Raw genomic sequence first — 16,774 nt, 5'->3', positions numbered from 1 at the left:
TACCAGGTTGCTGGCATCAGCTATTGTGTACTGTAATTAAGTTTAGTGATAAACATTCACATTGTTTACTCACATCCAGAGAGCAGACGCCCAAGTGATAAGAAAGACTAAATTGTTTATCTGCTTAAGTAATGTAATTCTATTGTATCATGTCAAAGGGCGTTTTCCCTCTATCTAATGTACAATATTCTTTCAACCCCCCATCTGGGGTCAGACCTGCATAAATACTGGGCATATAGCCTTCAATAAAGTGCATTCTGTTTTAACCTTCAATGTGGAGCCTGGTCTCATGTTTGAGGGGGGAATTAGCTGGGTTGTGAGTTGCTGATCTCACATTCAGGGCATCTTCCATCTGGTATTAACCCTTGGTATCCTGTTGGTACCGTAACACTTACGGATGACAGATTTTGTCATGTAATTTGGCTTTTGTCCCCCAAATAGCATGCTTGTTGATGTCACAGGGGAACTCAAATTTTTATGGGAACATTCCACCTATTTAAAATGCAGCTCCAGAAGTGCCAATGACACACACCGGATCCTCTGCATCCCTGTTTACATAGGCCAGACTACGAACAAAACCCAGTAAAATATGGAAATATAAACATAGATGATGTCAGATATGAATTCTTAGGATAGACATTTGCATAACACGGGCATTCTTATATTCCCTTACAGTTTTTGCCATTACCACTCTACTCTATCAAGTAATAGACAGTTTTAATCAACCCAATATACTTGGAGAGTGAACAAAATGACCCTGAATAAAAACAAGTTTTTTTCCAGACTACGCTTCATAACCCAAGAAACCTAGCTAACACATTACCCAGTATATTGTAAATAACTCTCCTGTAACTCCCCACAATTGGCTTTAACACTTGCTAATCTACTCTCTCCTAGCCCCTGAAATGCCAACCACCAGATCCTAAGTCCTACTAGTCGGTCCTTCGCCAGATAAATTATGTGTGCCACAAATTAAGTCAGTATTTCTTCCATCCGTGATTCCCTTGCTGCATGGTATCTCAACTCACTAAAGCTACATTTGCTTCAGATTCATTGATCTAGGCTCAGATTGTTTTTTTCAGCCAAGCCTTTCATATTCACCATGTGCAATCACATTTCACCACTACCAACACTGATCCAACGCAATCTAACTGGTCCTACCTCACAAAGTGAGACTTACACCTTTTCATCTTAATTCCACTGAGGTGACCATTATTTACAGTTAGACAAATATCTTCATTCCCTTTAAGCCTATTTTTCATGTGAATAAGAGTCACTAATGGGACTGATGGTTTTGTTTTTTTTTCACAGTCCCTATGTGACAACAGTTGGAGGAACAGCATTTAAAAACCCTTTTCAGGTGACCCACGAAGTTACAGATTATATTAGTGGTGGTGGCTTTAGCAATGTCTTCCCGATGCCAGACTATCAGGTAAGGCACATCCAATGTCACTCTTCTACTCTTAATATCTTATGTCTCTTGTGTTATCTGTCATACAGTCTTTGTGTCTAGCTGTCTCACACTGTCTATGTCTAACTGTCTTATCTTTCCCACACTATCTGTGTCTGTCTTATCTGTCTCACAATATCTGTGTCTATCTTATCTGTCTCACAATATCTGTGTCTATCGTATCTGTCTCACAATATCTGTGTCTGTCGTATCTGTCTCACACTATCTGTGTCTGTCTTATCTGTCTCACACTATCTGTGTCTGTCTTATCTGTCTCACACTATCTGTATCTAACTGTCTTATCTGTCTCACACTATCTGTGTCTAACTGTCTTATCTGTCTCACACTATCTGTGTCTAACTGTCTTATCTGTCTCACACTATCTGTGTCTAACTGTCTTATCTGTCTCACACTATCTGTGTCTGTCTTATCTGTCTCACACTATCTGTGTCTGTCTTATCTGTCTCACACTATCTGTGTCTGTCTTATCAGTCTCACACTATCTGTATCTAACTGTCTTATCTGTCTCACAATATCTGTGTCTAACTGTCTTATCTGTCTCACACTATCTGTGTCTGTCTTATCTGTCTCACACTATCTGTATCTAACTGTCTTATTTGTCTCACACTATCTGTGTCTAACTGTCTTATCTGTCTCACACTATCTGTATCTAACTGTCTTATCTGTCTCACACTATCTGTGTCTAACTGTCTTATCTGTCTCACACTATCTGTGTCTGTCTTATCTGTCTCACACTATCTGTGTCTGTCTTATCTGTCTCACACTATCTGTGTCTGTCTTATCTGTCTCACACTATCTGTATCTAACTGTCTTATCTGTCTCACACTATCTGTATCTAACTGTCTTATTTGTCTCACACTATCTGTATCTAACTGTCTTATTTGTCTCACACTATCTGTATCTGTCTTATCTGTCTCACACTATCTGTGTCTGTCTTATCTGTCTCACACTATCTGTATCTAACTGTCTTATCTGTCTCACACTATCTGTATCCAACTGTCTTATTTGTCTCACACTATCTGTGTCTAACTGTCTTATCTGTCTCACACTATCTGTATCTAACTGTCTTATCTGTCTCACACTATCTGTATCTAACTGTCTTATTTGTCTCACACTATCTGTATCTGTCTTATCTGTCTCACACTATCTGTATCTAACTGTCTTATCTGTCTCACACTATCTGTATCTAACTGTCTTATTTGTCTCACACTATCTGTGTCTAACTGTCTTATCTGTCTCACACTATCTGTATCTAACTGTCTTATCTGTCTCACACTATCTGTATCTAACTGTCTTATCTGTCTCACACTATCTGTATCTAACTGTCTTATCTGTCTCACACTATCTGTATCTGTCTTATCTGTCTCACACTATCTGTATCTGTCTTATCTGTCTCACACTATCTGTGTCTGTCTTATCTGTCTCACACTATCTGTATCTGTCTTATCTGTCTCACACTATCTGTATCTGTCTTATCTGTCTCACACTATTTGTGTCTAACTGTCTTATCTGTCTCACACTATCTGTATCTAACTGTCTTATCTGTCTCACACTATCTGTATCTAACTGTCTTATCTGTCTCACACTATCTGTGTCTAACTGTCTTATCTGTCTCACACTATCTGTGTCTAACTGTCTTATCTGTCTCACACTATCTGTGTCTAACTGTCTTATCTGTCTCACACTATCTGTGTCTAACTGTCTTATCTGTCTCACACTATCTGTGTCTAACTGTCTTATCTGTCTCACACTATCTGTATCTGTCTTATCTGTCTCACACTATCTGTGTCTGTCTTATCTGTCTCACACTATCTGTGTCTGTCTTATCTGTCTCACACTATCTGTGTCTGTCTTATCTGTCTCACACTATCTGTGTCTGTCTTATCTGTCTCACACTATCTGTATCTAACTGTCTTATCTGTCTCACACTATCTGTATCTAACTGTCTTATCTGTCTCACACTATCTGTATCTAACTGTCTTATCTGTCTCACACTATCTGTATCTAACTGTCTTATCTGTCTCACACTATCTGTATCTAACTGTCTTATCTGTCTCACACTATCTGTATCTAACTGTCTTATCTGTCTCACACTATCTGTATCTAACTGTCTTATCTGTCTCACACTATCTGTATCTAACTGTCTTATCTGTCTCACACTATCTGTATCTAACTGTCTTATCTGTCTCACACCATCTGTGTCTGTCTCACACTATCTGTGTCTAACTGTCTTATCTGTCTCACACTATCTGTATCTGTCTTATCTGTCTCACACTATCTGTATCTAACTGTCTTATCTGTCTCACACTATCTGTGTCTAACTGTCTTATCTGTCTCACACTATCTGTGTATGTCTTATCTGTCTCACACTATCTGTGTCTAACTGTCTTATCTGTCTCACACCATCTGTGTATGTCTTATCTGTCTCACACTATCTGTATCTAACTGTCTTATCTGTCTCACACTATCTGTATCTAACTGTCTTATCTGTCTCACACTATCTGTATCTAACTGTCTTATCTGTCTCACACTATCTGTGTCTAACTGTCTTATCTGTCTCACACTATCTGTGTCTAACTGTCTTATCTGTCTCACACTATCTGTATCTAACTGTCTTATCTGTCTCACACTATCTGTGTCTAATTGTCTTATCTGTCTCACACTATCTGTATCTAACTGTCTTATCTGTCTCACACTATCTGTGTCTAACTGTCTTATCTGTCTCACACTATCTGTATCTGTCTTATCTGTCTCACACTATCTGTGTCTAACTGTCTTATCTGTCTCACACTATCTGTATCTGTCTTATCTGTCTCACACTATCTGTGTCTAACTGTCTTATCTGTCTCACACTATCTGTGTCTAACTGTCTTATCTGTCTCACACCATCTGTGTCTGTCTTATCTGTCTCACACTATCTGTATCTAACTGTCTTATCTGTCTCACACTATCTGTATCTAACTGTCTTATTTGTCTCACACTATCTGTATCTGTCTTATCTGTCTCACACTATCTGTATCTAACTGTCTTATCTGTCTCACACTATCTGTATCTAACTGTCTTATCTGTCTCACACTATCTGTATCTAACTGTCTTATTTGTCTCACACTATCTGTGTCTAACTGTCTTATCTGTCTCACACTATCTGTGTCTAACTGTCTTATCTGTCTCACACTATCTGTATCTAACTGTCTTATCTGTCTCACACTATCTGTATCTAACTGTCTTATCTGTCTCACACTATCTGTATCTAACTGTCTTATCTGTCTCACACTATCTGTGTCTAACTGTCTTATCTGTCTCACACTATCTGTGTCTAACTGTCTTATCTGTCTCACACTATCTGTATCTAACTGTCTTATCTGTCTCACACTATCTGTGTCTAACTGTCTTATCTGTCTCACACTATCTGTATCTAACTGTCTTATCTGTCTCACACTATCTGTGTCTAACTGTCTTATCTGTCTCACACTATCTGTATCTAACTGTCTTATCTGTCTCACACTATCTGTGTCTGTCTTATCTGTCTCACACTATCTGTATCTAACTGTCTTATCTGTCTCACACTATCTGTGTCTGTCTTATCTGTCTCACACTATCTGTGTCTGTCTTATCTGTCTCACACTATCTGTATCTAACTGTCTTATCTGTCTCACACTATCTGTGTCTGTCTTATCTGTCTCACACTATCTGTATCTAACTGTCTTATCTGTCTCACACTATCTGTATCTGTCTTATCTGTCTCACACTATCTGTATCTAACTGTCTTATCCGTCTCACACTATCTGTATCTAACTGTCTTATCTGTCTCACACTATCTGTATCTGTCTTATCTGTCTCACACTATCTGTGTCTGTCTTATCTGTCTCACACTATCTGTATCTAACTGTCTTATCTGTCTCACACTATCTGTGTCTAACTGTCTTATCTGTCTCACACTATCTGTATCTGTCTTATCTGTCTCACACTATCTGTATCTAACTGTCTTATCTGTCTCACACTATCTGTATCTGTCTTATCTGTCTCACACTATCTGTATCTGTCTTATCTGTCTCACACTATCTGTGTCTGTCTTATCTGTCTCACACTATCTGTATCTAACTGTCTTATCTGTCTCACACTATCTGTATCTAACTGTCTTATCTGTCTCACACTATCTGTATCTAACTGTCTTATCTGTCTCACACTATCTGTATCTGTCTGTCTTATCTGTCTCACACTATCTGTATCTGTCTTATCTGTCTCACACTATCTGTATCTGTCTTATCTGTCTCACACTATCTGTGTCTGTCTTATCTGTCTCACACTATCTGTATCTGTCTTATCTGTCTCACACTATCTGTATCTGTCTTATCTGTCTCACACTATCTGTATCTGTCTTATCTGTCTCACACTATCTGTATCTAACTGTCTTATCTGTCTCACACTATCTGTGTCTAACTGTCTTATCTGTCTCACACTATCTGTATCTAACTGTCTTATCTGTCTCACACTATCTGTATCTAACTGTCTTATCTGTCTCACACTATCTGTATCTAACTGTCTTATCTGTCTCACACTATCTGTATCTGTCTGTCTTATCTGTCTCACACTATCTGTATCTGTCTTATCTGTCTCACACTATCTGTATCTAACTGTCTTATCTGTCTCACACTATCTGTGTCTGTCTTATCTGTCTCACACTATCTGTGTCTGTCTTATCTGTCTCACACTATCTGTGTCTGTCTTATCTGTCTCACACTATCTGTGTCTGTCTTATCTGTCTCACACTATCTGTATCTGTCTTATCTGTCTCACACTATCTGTATCTGTCTTATCTGTCTCACACTATCTGTATCTGTCTTATCTGTCTCACACTATCTGTATCTAACTGTCTTATCTGTCTCACACTATCTGTATCTGTCTTATCTGTCTCACACTATCTGTATCTAACTGTCTTATCTGTCTCACACTATCTGTGTCTAACTGTCTTATCTGTCTCACACTATCTGTATCTAACTGTCTTATCTGTCTCACACTATCTGTATCTAACTGTCTTATCTGTCTCACACTATCTGTATCTAACTGTCTTATCTGTCTCACACTATCTGTGTCTAACTGTCTTATCTGTCTCACACTATCTGTATCTGTCTTATCTGTCTCACACTATCTGTATCTGTCTTATCTGTCTCACACTATCTGTATCTGTCTTATCTGTCTCACACTATCTGTATCTGTCTTATCTGTCTCACACTATCTGTATCTGTCTTATCTGTCTCACACTATCTGTATCTGTCTTATCTGTCTCACACTATCTGTGTCTAACTGTCTTATCTGTCTCACACTATCTGTATCTAACTGTCTTATCTGTCTCACACTATCTGTATCTGTCTTATCTGTCTCACACTATCTGTATCTGTCTTATCTGTCTCACACTATCTGTATCTAACTGTCTTATCTGTCTCACACTATCTGTATCTAACTGTCTTATCTGTCTCACACTATCTGTGTCTGTCTTATCTGTCTCACACTATCTGTATCTAACTGTCTTATCTGTCTCACACTATCTGTATCTGTCTTATCTGTCTCACACTATCTGTGTCTAACTGTCTTATCTGTCTCACACTATCTGTATCTAACTGTCTTATCTGTCTCACACTATCTGTGTCTAACTGTCTTATCTGTCTCACACTATCTGTATCTAACTGTCTTATCTGTCTCACACTATCTGTGTCTGTCTTATCTGTCTCACACTATCTGTATCTGTCTTATCTGTCTCACACTATCTGTGTCTGTCTTATCTGTCTCACACTATCTGTATCTAACTGTCTTATCTGTCTCACACTATCTGTGTCTGTCTTATCTGTCTCACACTATCTGTATCTGTCTTATCTGTCTCACACTATCTGTGTCTGTCTTATCTGTCTCACACTATCTGTATCTAACTGTCTTATCTGTCTCACACTATCTGTATCTAACTGTCTTATCTGTCTCACACTATCTGTGTCTAACTGTCTTATCTGTCTCACACTATCTGTATCTAACTGTCTTATCTGTCTCACACTATCTGTGTCTAACTGTCTTATCTGTCTCACACTATCTGTATCTAACTGTCTTATCTGTCTCACACTATCTGTATCTGTCTTATCTGTCTCACACTATCTGTGTCTAACTGTCTTATCTGTCTCACACTATCTGTATCTAACTGTCTTATCTGTCTCACACTATCTGTATCTGTCTTATCTGTCTCACACTATCTGTATCTGTCTTATCTGTCTCACACTATCTGTATCTGTCTTATCTGTCTCATACTATCTGTGTCTAACTGTCTTATCTGTCTCACACTATCTGTGTCTAACTGTCTTATCTGTCTCACACTATCTGTATCTAACTGTCTTATCTGTCTCACACTATCTGTATCTAACTGTCTTATCTGTCTCACACTATCTGTATCTAACTGTCTTATCTGTCTCACACTATCTGTATCTAACTGTCTTATCTGTCTCACACTATCTGTATCTAACTGTCTTATCTGTCTCACACTATCTGTGTCTGTCTTATCTGTCTCACACTATCTGTATCTAACTGTCTTATCTGTCTCACACTATCTGTAGCTAACTGTCTTATCTGTCTCACACTATCTGTGTCTGTCTTATCTGTCTCACACTATCTGTGTCTGTCTTATCTGTCTCACACTATCTGTGTCTGTCTTATCTGTCTCACACTATTTGTGTCTGTCTTATCTGTCTCACACTATCTGTATCTGTCTTATCTGTCTCACACTATCTGTATCTAACTGTCTTATTTGTCTCACACTATCTGTATCTAACTGTCTTATCTGTCTCACACTATCTGTATCTGTCTTATCTGTCTCACACTATCTGTGTCTAACTGTCTTATCTGTCTCACACTATCTGTATCTAACTGTCTTATCTGTCTCACACTATCTGTATCTGTCTTATCTGTCTCACACTATCTGTGTCTGTCTTATCTGTCTCACACTATCTGTATCTAACTGTCTTATCTGTCTCACACTATCTGTATCTAACTGTCTTATCTGTCTCACACTATCTGTATCTAACTGTCTTATCTGTCTCACACTATCTGTATCTAACTGTCTTATCTGTCTCACACTATCTGTGTCTGTCTTATCTGTCTCACACTATCTGTGTCTGTCTTATCTGTCTCACACTATCTGTGTCTGTCTTATCTGTCTCACACTATCTGTGTCTGTCTTATCTGTCTCACACTATCTGTATCTAACTGTCTTATCTGTCTCACACTATCTGTATCTAACTGTCTTATCTGTCTCACACTATCTGTGTCTAACTGTCTTATCTGTCTCACACTATCTGTATCTAACTGTCTTATCTGTCTCACACTATCTGTGTCTGTCTTATCTGTCTCACACTATCTGTATCTAACTGTCTTATCTGTCTCACACTATCTGTGTCTGTCTTATCTGTCTCACACTATCTGTATCTAACTGTCTTATCTGTCTCACACTATCTGTGTCTGTCTTATCTGTCTCACACTATCTGTGTCTGTCTTATCTGTCTCACACTATCTGTATCTAACTGTCTTATCTGTCTCACACTATCTGTGTCTGTCTTATCTGTCTCACACTATCTGTATCTAACTGTCTTATCTGTCTCACACTATCTGTGTCTGTCTTATCTGTCTCACACTATCTGTATCTAACTGTCTTATCTGTCTCACACTATCTGTGTCTGTCTTATCTGTCTCACACTATCTGTATCTAACTGTCTTATCTGTCTCACACTATCTGTGTCTGTCTTATCTGTCTCACACTATCTGTGTCTGTCTTATCTGTCTCACACTATCTGTATCTAACTGTCTTATCTGTCTCACACTATCTGTGTCTGTCTTATCTGTCTCACACTGTGTCTGTCTTATCTGTCTCACACTATCTGTATCTAACTGTCTTATCTGTCTCACACTATCTGTGTCTGTCTTATCTGTCTCACACTATCTGTGTCTGTCTTATCTGTCTCACACTGTGTCTGTCTTATCTGTCTCACACTATCTGTATCTAACTGTCTTATCTGTCTCACACTATCTGTATCTAACTGTCTTATCTGTCTCACACTATCTGTGTCTGTCTTATCTGTCTCACACTATCTGTATCTAACTGTCTTATCTGTCTCACACTATCTGTATCTAACTGTCTTATCTGTCTCACACTATCTGTGTCTGTCTTATCTGTCTCACACTATCTGTATCTAACTGTCTTATCTGTCTCACACTATCTGTATCTCTCTTATCTGTCTCACACTATCTGTATCTGTCTTATCTGTCTCACACTATCTGTATCTGTCTTATCTGTCTCACACTATCTGTATCTAACTGTCTTATCTGTCTCACACTATCTGTATCTGTCTTATCTGTCTCACACTATCTGTATCTAACTGTCTTATCTGTCTCACACTATCTGTGTCTGTCTTATCTGTCTCACACTATCTGTATCTGTCTTATCTGTCTCACACTATCTGTGTCTAACTGTCTTATCTGTCTCACACTATCTGTGTCTAACTGTCTTATCTGTCCTCACACTATCTGTATCTACTGTCTTATCTGTCTCACACTATCTGTTGTCTGTCTTATCTGTCTCACACTATCTGTATCTAACTGTCTTATCTGTCTCACACTATCTGTATCTGTCTTATCTGTCTCACACTATCTGTATCTGTCTTATCTGTCTCACACTATCTGTATCTAACTGTCTTATCTGTCTCACACTATCTGTATCTGTCTTATCTGTCTCACACTATCTGTATCTGTCTTATCTGTCTCACACTATCTGTATCTAACTGTCTTATCTGTCTCACACTATCTGTATCTGTCTTATCTGTCTCACACTATCTGTATCTGTCTTATCTGTCTCACACTATCTGTATCTGTCTTATCTGTCTCACACTATCTGTATCTGTCTTATCTGTCTCACACTATCTGTATCTGTCTTATCTGTCTCACACTATCTGTATCTAACTGTCTTATCTGTCTCACACTATCTGTATCTGTCTTATCTGTCTCACACTATCTGTATCTAACTGTCTTATCTGTCTCACACTATCTGTGTCTAACTGTCTTATCTGTCTCACACTATCTGTATCTAACTGTCTTATTTGTCTCACACTATCTGTGTCTAACTGTCTTATCTGTCTCACACTATCTGTGTCTAACTGTCTTATCTGTCTCACACTATCTGTATCTAACTGTCTTATCTGTCTCACACTATCTGTGTCTGTCTGTCTTATCTGTCTCACACTATCTGTATCTAACTGTCTTATCTGTCTCACACTATCTGTATCTGTCTTATCTGTCTCACACTATCTGTGTCTGTCTGTCTTATCTGTCTCACACTATCTGTATCTAACTGTCTTATCTGTCTCACACTATCTGTATCTGTCTTATCTGTCTCACACTATCTGTATCTGTCTTATCTGTCTCACACTATCTGTGTCTAACTGTCTTATCTGTCTCACACTATCTGTATCTGTCTTATCTGTCTCACACTATCTGTGTCTGTCTTATCTGTCTCACACTATCTGTGTCTGTCTTATCTGTCTCACACTATCTGTATCTGTCTTATCTGTCTCACACTATCTGTATCTGTCTTATCTGTCTCACACTATCTGTATCTAACTGTCTTATCTGTCTCACACTATCTGTATCTAACTGTCTTATCTGTCTCACACTATCTGTGTCTGTCTTATCTGTCTCACACTATCTGTATCTAACTGTCTTATCTGTCTCACACTATCTGTATCTGTCTTATCTGTCTCACACTATCTGTATCTGTCTTATCTGTCTCACACTATCTGTATCTAACTGTCTTATCTGTCTCACACTATCTGTATCTAACTGTCTTATCTGTCTCACACTATCTGTGTCTGTCTTATCTGTCTCACACTATCTGTATCTAACTGTCTTATCTGTCTCACACTATCTGTATCTACTGTCTTATCTGTCTCACACTATCTGTATCTACTGTCTTATCTGTCTCACACTATCTGTATCTGTCTTATCTGTCTCACACTATCTGTATCTGTCTTATCTGTCTCACACTATCTGTATCTAACTGTCTTATCTGTCTCACACTATCTGTATCTGTCTTATCTGTCTCACACTATCTGTATCTGTCTTATCTGTCTCACACTATCTGTATCTGTCTTATCTGTCTCACACTATCTGTGTCTAACTGTCTTATCTGTCTCACACTATCTGTATCTGTCTTATCTGTCTCACACTATCTGTGTCTGTCTTATCTGTCTCACACTATCTGTGTCTGTCTTATCTGTCTCACACTATCTGTATCTGTCTTATCTGTCTCACACTATCTGTATCTAACTGTCTTATCTGTCTCACACTATCTGTATCTGTCTTATCTGTCTCACACTATCTGTGTCTGTCTTATCTGTCTCACACTATCTGTATCTAACTGTCTTATCTGTCTCACACTATCTGTATCTGTCTTATCTGTCTCACACTATCTGTATCTGTCTTATCTGTCTCACACTATCTGTATCTGTCTTATCTGTCTCACACTATCTGTATCTAACTGTCTTATCTGTCTCACACTGTCTGTATCTGTCTTATCTGTCTCACACTATCTGTATCTGTCTTATCTGTCTCACACTATCTGTATCTGTCTCACACTATCTGTATCTAACTGTCTTATCTGTCTCACACTATCTGTATCTAACTGTCTTATCTGTCTCACACTATCTGTGTCTATCTGTCTTATCTGTCTCACACTATCTGTATCTAACTGTCTTATCTGTCTCACACTATCTGTATCTGTCTTATCTGTCTCACACTATCTGTATCTGTCTTATCTGTCTCACACTATCTGTGTCTGTCTTATCTGTCTCACACTATCTGTATCTAACTGTCTTATCTGTCTCACACTATCTGTATCTAACTGTCTTATCTGTCTCACACTATCTGTATCTAACTGTCTTATCTGTCTCACACTATCTGTATCTAACTGTCTTATCTGTCTCACACTATCTGTATCTAACTGTCTTATCTGTCTCACACTATCTGTATCTGTCTTATCTGTCTCACACTATCTGTATCTAACTGTCTTATCTGTCTCACACTATCTGTATCTGTCTTATCTGTCTCACACTATCTGTATCTAACTGTCTTATCTGTCTCACACTATCTGTATCTGTCTTACACTATCTGTATCTAACTGTCTTATCTGTCTCACACTATCTGTATCTGTCTCACACTATCTGTATCTAACTGTCTTATCTGTCTCACACTATCTGTATCTAACTGTCTTATCTGTCTCACACTATCTGTGTCTGTCTTATCTGTCTCACACTATCTGTGTCTAACTGTCTTATCTGTCTCACACTATCTGTATCTAACTGTCTTATCTGTCTCACACTATCTGTGTCTGTCTTATCTGTCTCACACTATCTGTATCTGTCTTATCTGTCTCACACTATCTGTGTCTAACTGTCTTATCTGTCTCACACTATCTGTATCTAACTGTCTTATCTGTCTCACACTATCTGTATCTAACTGTCTTATCTGTCTCACACTATCTGTGTCTGTCTTATCTGTCTCACACTATCTGTGTCTAACTGTCTTATCTGTCTCACACTATCTGTGTCTAACTGTCTTATCTGTCTCACACTATCTGTGTCTGTCTTATCTGTCTCACAATATCTGTATCTGTCTTATCTGTCTCACACTATCTGTGTCTAACTGTCTTATCTGTCTCACACTATCTGTATCTAACTGTCTTATCTGTCTCACACTATCTGTATCTAACTGTCTTATCTGTCTCACACTATCTGTGTCTAACTGTCTTATCTGTCTCACAATATCTGTGTCTAACTGTCTTATCTGTCTCACACTATCTGTATCTAACTGTCTTATCTGTCTCACACTATCTGTGTCTGTCTTATCTGTCTCACACTATCTGTGTCTGTCTTATCTGTCTCACACTATCTGTATCTAACTGTCTTATCTGTCTCACACTATCTGTATCTAACTGTCTTATCTGTCTCACACTATCTGTATCTGTCTTATCTGTCTCACACTATCTGTTTCTAACTGTCTTATCTGTCTCACACTATCTGTATCTAACTGTCTTATCTGTCTCACACTATCTGTATCTGTCTTATCTGTCTCACACTATCTGTGTCTGTCTTATCTGTCTCACACTATCTGTATCTAACTGTCTTATCTGTCTCACACTATCTGTGTCTGTCTTATCTGTCTCACACTATCTGTATCTAACTGTCTTACCTGTCTCACACTATCTGTGTCTAACTGTCTTATCTGTCTCACACTATCTGTATCTAACTGTCTTATCTGTCTCACACTATCTGTATCTAACTGTCTTATCTGTCTCACACTATCTGTATCTAACTGTCTTATCTGTCTCACACTATCTGTGTCTGTCTTATCTGTCTCACACTATCTGTATCTAACTGTCTTATCTGCCTCACACTATCTGTATCTAACTGTCTTATCTGTCTCACACTATCTGTGTCTAACTGTCTTATCTGTCTCACAATATCTGTATCTAACTGTCTTATCTGTCTCACACTATCTGTGTCTAACTGTCTTATCTGTCTCACAATATCTGTGTCTAACTGTCTTATCTGTCTCACACTATCTGTATCTAACTGTCTTATCTGTCTCACACTATCTGTATCTAGCTGTCTTATCTGTCTCACAATATCTGTATCTAACTGTCTTATCTGTCTCACAATATCTGTATCTAACTGTCTTATCTGTCTCACACTATCTGTATCTAACGGTCTTATCTGTCTCACACTATCTGTATCTAACTGTCTTATCTGTCTCACACTATCTGTATCTAACTGTCTTATCTGTCTCACACTATCTGTATCTAACTGTCTTATCTGTCTCACACTATCTGTATCTAACTGTCTTATCTGTCTCACACTATCTGTATCTAACTGTCTTATCTGTCTCACACTATCTGTATCTAACTGTCTTATCTGTCTCACAATATCTGTATCTAACTGTCTTATCTGTCTCACACTATCTGTATCTAACTGTCTTATCTGTCTCACAATATCTGTATCTAACTGTCTTATCTGTCTCACAATATCTGTGTCTAACTGTCTTATCTGTCTCACAATATCTGTATCTAACTGTCTTATCTGTCTCACACTATCTGTATCTAACTGTCTTATCTGTCTCACACTATCTGTGTCTGTCTTATTTGTCTCACACTATCTGTGTCTGTCTTATCTGTCTCACAATATCTGTATCTAACTGTCTTATCTGTCTCACACTATCTGTATCTAACTGTCTTATCTGTCTCACACTATCTGTGTCTGTCTTATTTGTCTCACACTATCTGTGTCTGTCTTATCTGTCTCACAATATCTGTATCTAACTGTCTTATCTGTCTCACACTCTCTGTATCTAACTGTCTTATCTGTCTCACACTATCTGTATCTAACTGTCTTATCTGTCTCACACTATCTGTATCTAACTGTCTTATCTGTCTCACACTATCTGTATCTAACTGTCTTATCTGTCTCACACTATCTGTATCTAACTGTCTTATCTGTCTCACACTATCTGTATCTAACTGTCTTATCTGTCTCACACTATCTGTGTCTGTCTTATTTGTCTCACAATATCTGTGTCTAACTGTCTTATCTGTCTCACACTATCTGTATCTAACTGTCTTATCTGTCTCACACTATCTGTATCTAACTGTCTTATCTGTCTCACACTATCTGTGTCTGTCTTATTTGTCTCACACTATCTGTGTCTGTCTTATCTGTCTCACAATATCTGTATCTAACTGTCTTATCTGTCTCACACTATCTGTATCTAACTGTCTTATCTGTCTCACACTATCTGTGTCTAACTGTCTTATCTGTCTCACACTATCTGTATCTAACTGTCTTATCTGTCTCACACTATCTGTATCTAACTGTCTTATCTGTCTCACACTATCTGTGTCTGTCTTATTTGTCTCACAATATCTGTGTCTAACTGTCTTATCTGTCTCACACTATCTGTATCTAACTGTCTTATCTGTCTCACACTATCTGTATCTAACTGTCTTATCTGTCTCACAATATCTGTGTCTAACTGTCTTATCTGTCTCACACTATCTGTATCTAACTGTCTTATCTGTCTCACACTATCTGTATCTAGCTGTCTTATCTGTCTCACAATATCTGTATCTAACTGTCTTATCTGTCTCACAATATCTGTATCTAACTGTCTTATCTGTCTCACACTATCTGTATCTAACCGGTCTTATCTGTCTCACACTATCTGTATCTAACTGTCTTATCTGTCTCCACACTATCTGTATCTAACTGTCTTATCTGTCTCACACTATCTGTATCTAACTGTCTTATCTGTCTCACACTATCTGTATCTAACTGTCTTATCTGTCCTCACACTATCTGTATCTAACTGTCTATCTGTCTCACTATTCTGTATCTAACTGTCTTATCTGTCCTCACACACTATCTGTATCTAACTGTCTTATCTGTCTCACATTATCTGTATCTAACTGTCTTATCTGTCTCACAATATCTGTATCTAACTGTCTTATCTGTCTCACAATATCTGTGTTAAGTCTTATCTGTCTCACAATATCTGTATCTAACGTCTTATCTGTAAATCTGTATCTAACTGTCTTATCTGTCTCACACTATCTGTGTCTGTCTTATTTGTCTCACACTATCTGTGTCTGTCTTATCTGGTCTCACAATATCTGTATCTAACTGTCCTTATCTGTCTCACACTAATCTGTATCTAACTGTCTTATCTGTCTCACACTATCTGTGTCCTGTCTTATTTGTCTCAACACTATCTGTGTCTGTCTTATCTGTCTCACAATATCTGTATCTAACTGTCTTATCTGTCTCACACTATCTGTATCTAACTGTCTTATCTGTCTCACACTATCTGTGTCTAACTGTCATCTGTCTCACTCTATCTGTATTCTAAACTGTCTTATCTGTCCCTCACACTATCTGTATCTGTCTCACACTATCTGTGTCTGTCTTATTTGTCTCACAATATCTGTGTCTAACTGTCTTATCTGTCTCACACTATCTGTATCTAACTGTCTTATCTGTCTAACACTATCTGTATCTAACTGTCTTATCTGTCTCACACTATCTGTGTCCTGTCTTATATTGTCTCACACTATCTGTGTCTGTCTATATCTGTCTCACAATATCTGTATCTAACTGTCCTTATCTGTCTCAACACTATCTGTATCTAACTGTCTTATCGGTCTCACACTATCTGTGTCTAAACTGTCTTATC

At 38.0% G+C, this 16,774-nt stretch overlaps 1 protein-coding gene across 1 annotated transcript in view; it reads left to right on the top strand.

The window, feature by feature from the left end:
* The window catches only part of TPP1 (tripeptidyl peptidase 1), a 328,779-nt gene that overhangs the window by 270,241 nt on the left and 41,764 nt on the right, over window positions 1–16,774 (top strand). The window contains exon 8 of the mRNA XM_053708854.1: window positions 1,312–1,432. Within this exon, the coding sequence (XP_053564829.1) occupies window positions 1,312–1,432 (121 nt within the window). The remainder of the gene's footprint in view (window positions 1–1,311; window positions 1,433–16,774) is intronic.

Source organism: Bombina bombina, chromosome 3 (genome assembly GCF_027579735.1).
Source record: "Bombina bombina isolate aBomBom1 chromosome 3, aBomBom1.pri, whole genome shotgun sequence".
NCBI classification, from domain to species: Eukaryota; Metazoa; Chordata; class Amphibia; order Anura; family Bombinatoridae; genus Bombina; species Bombina bombina.
The sequence above is the reverse complement of the archived record's forward strand: the minus strand, read 5'-3'. Positions and strand labels throughout refer to the sequence as shown.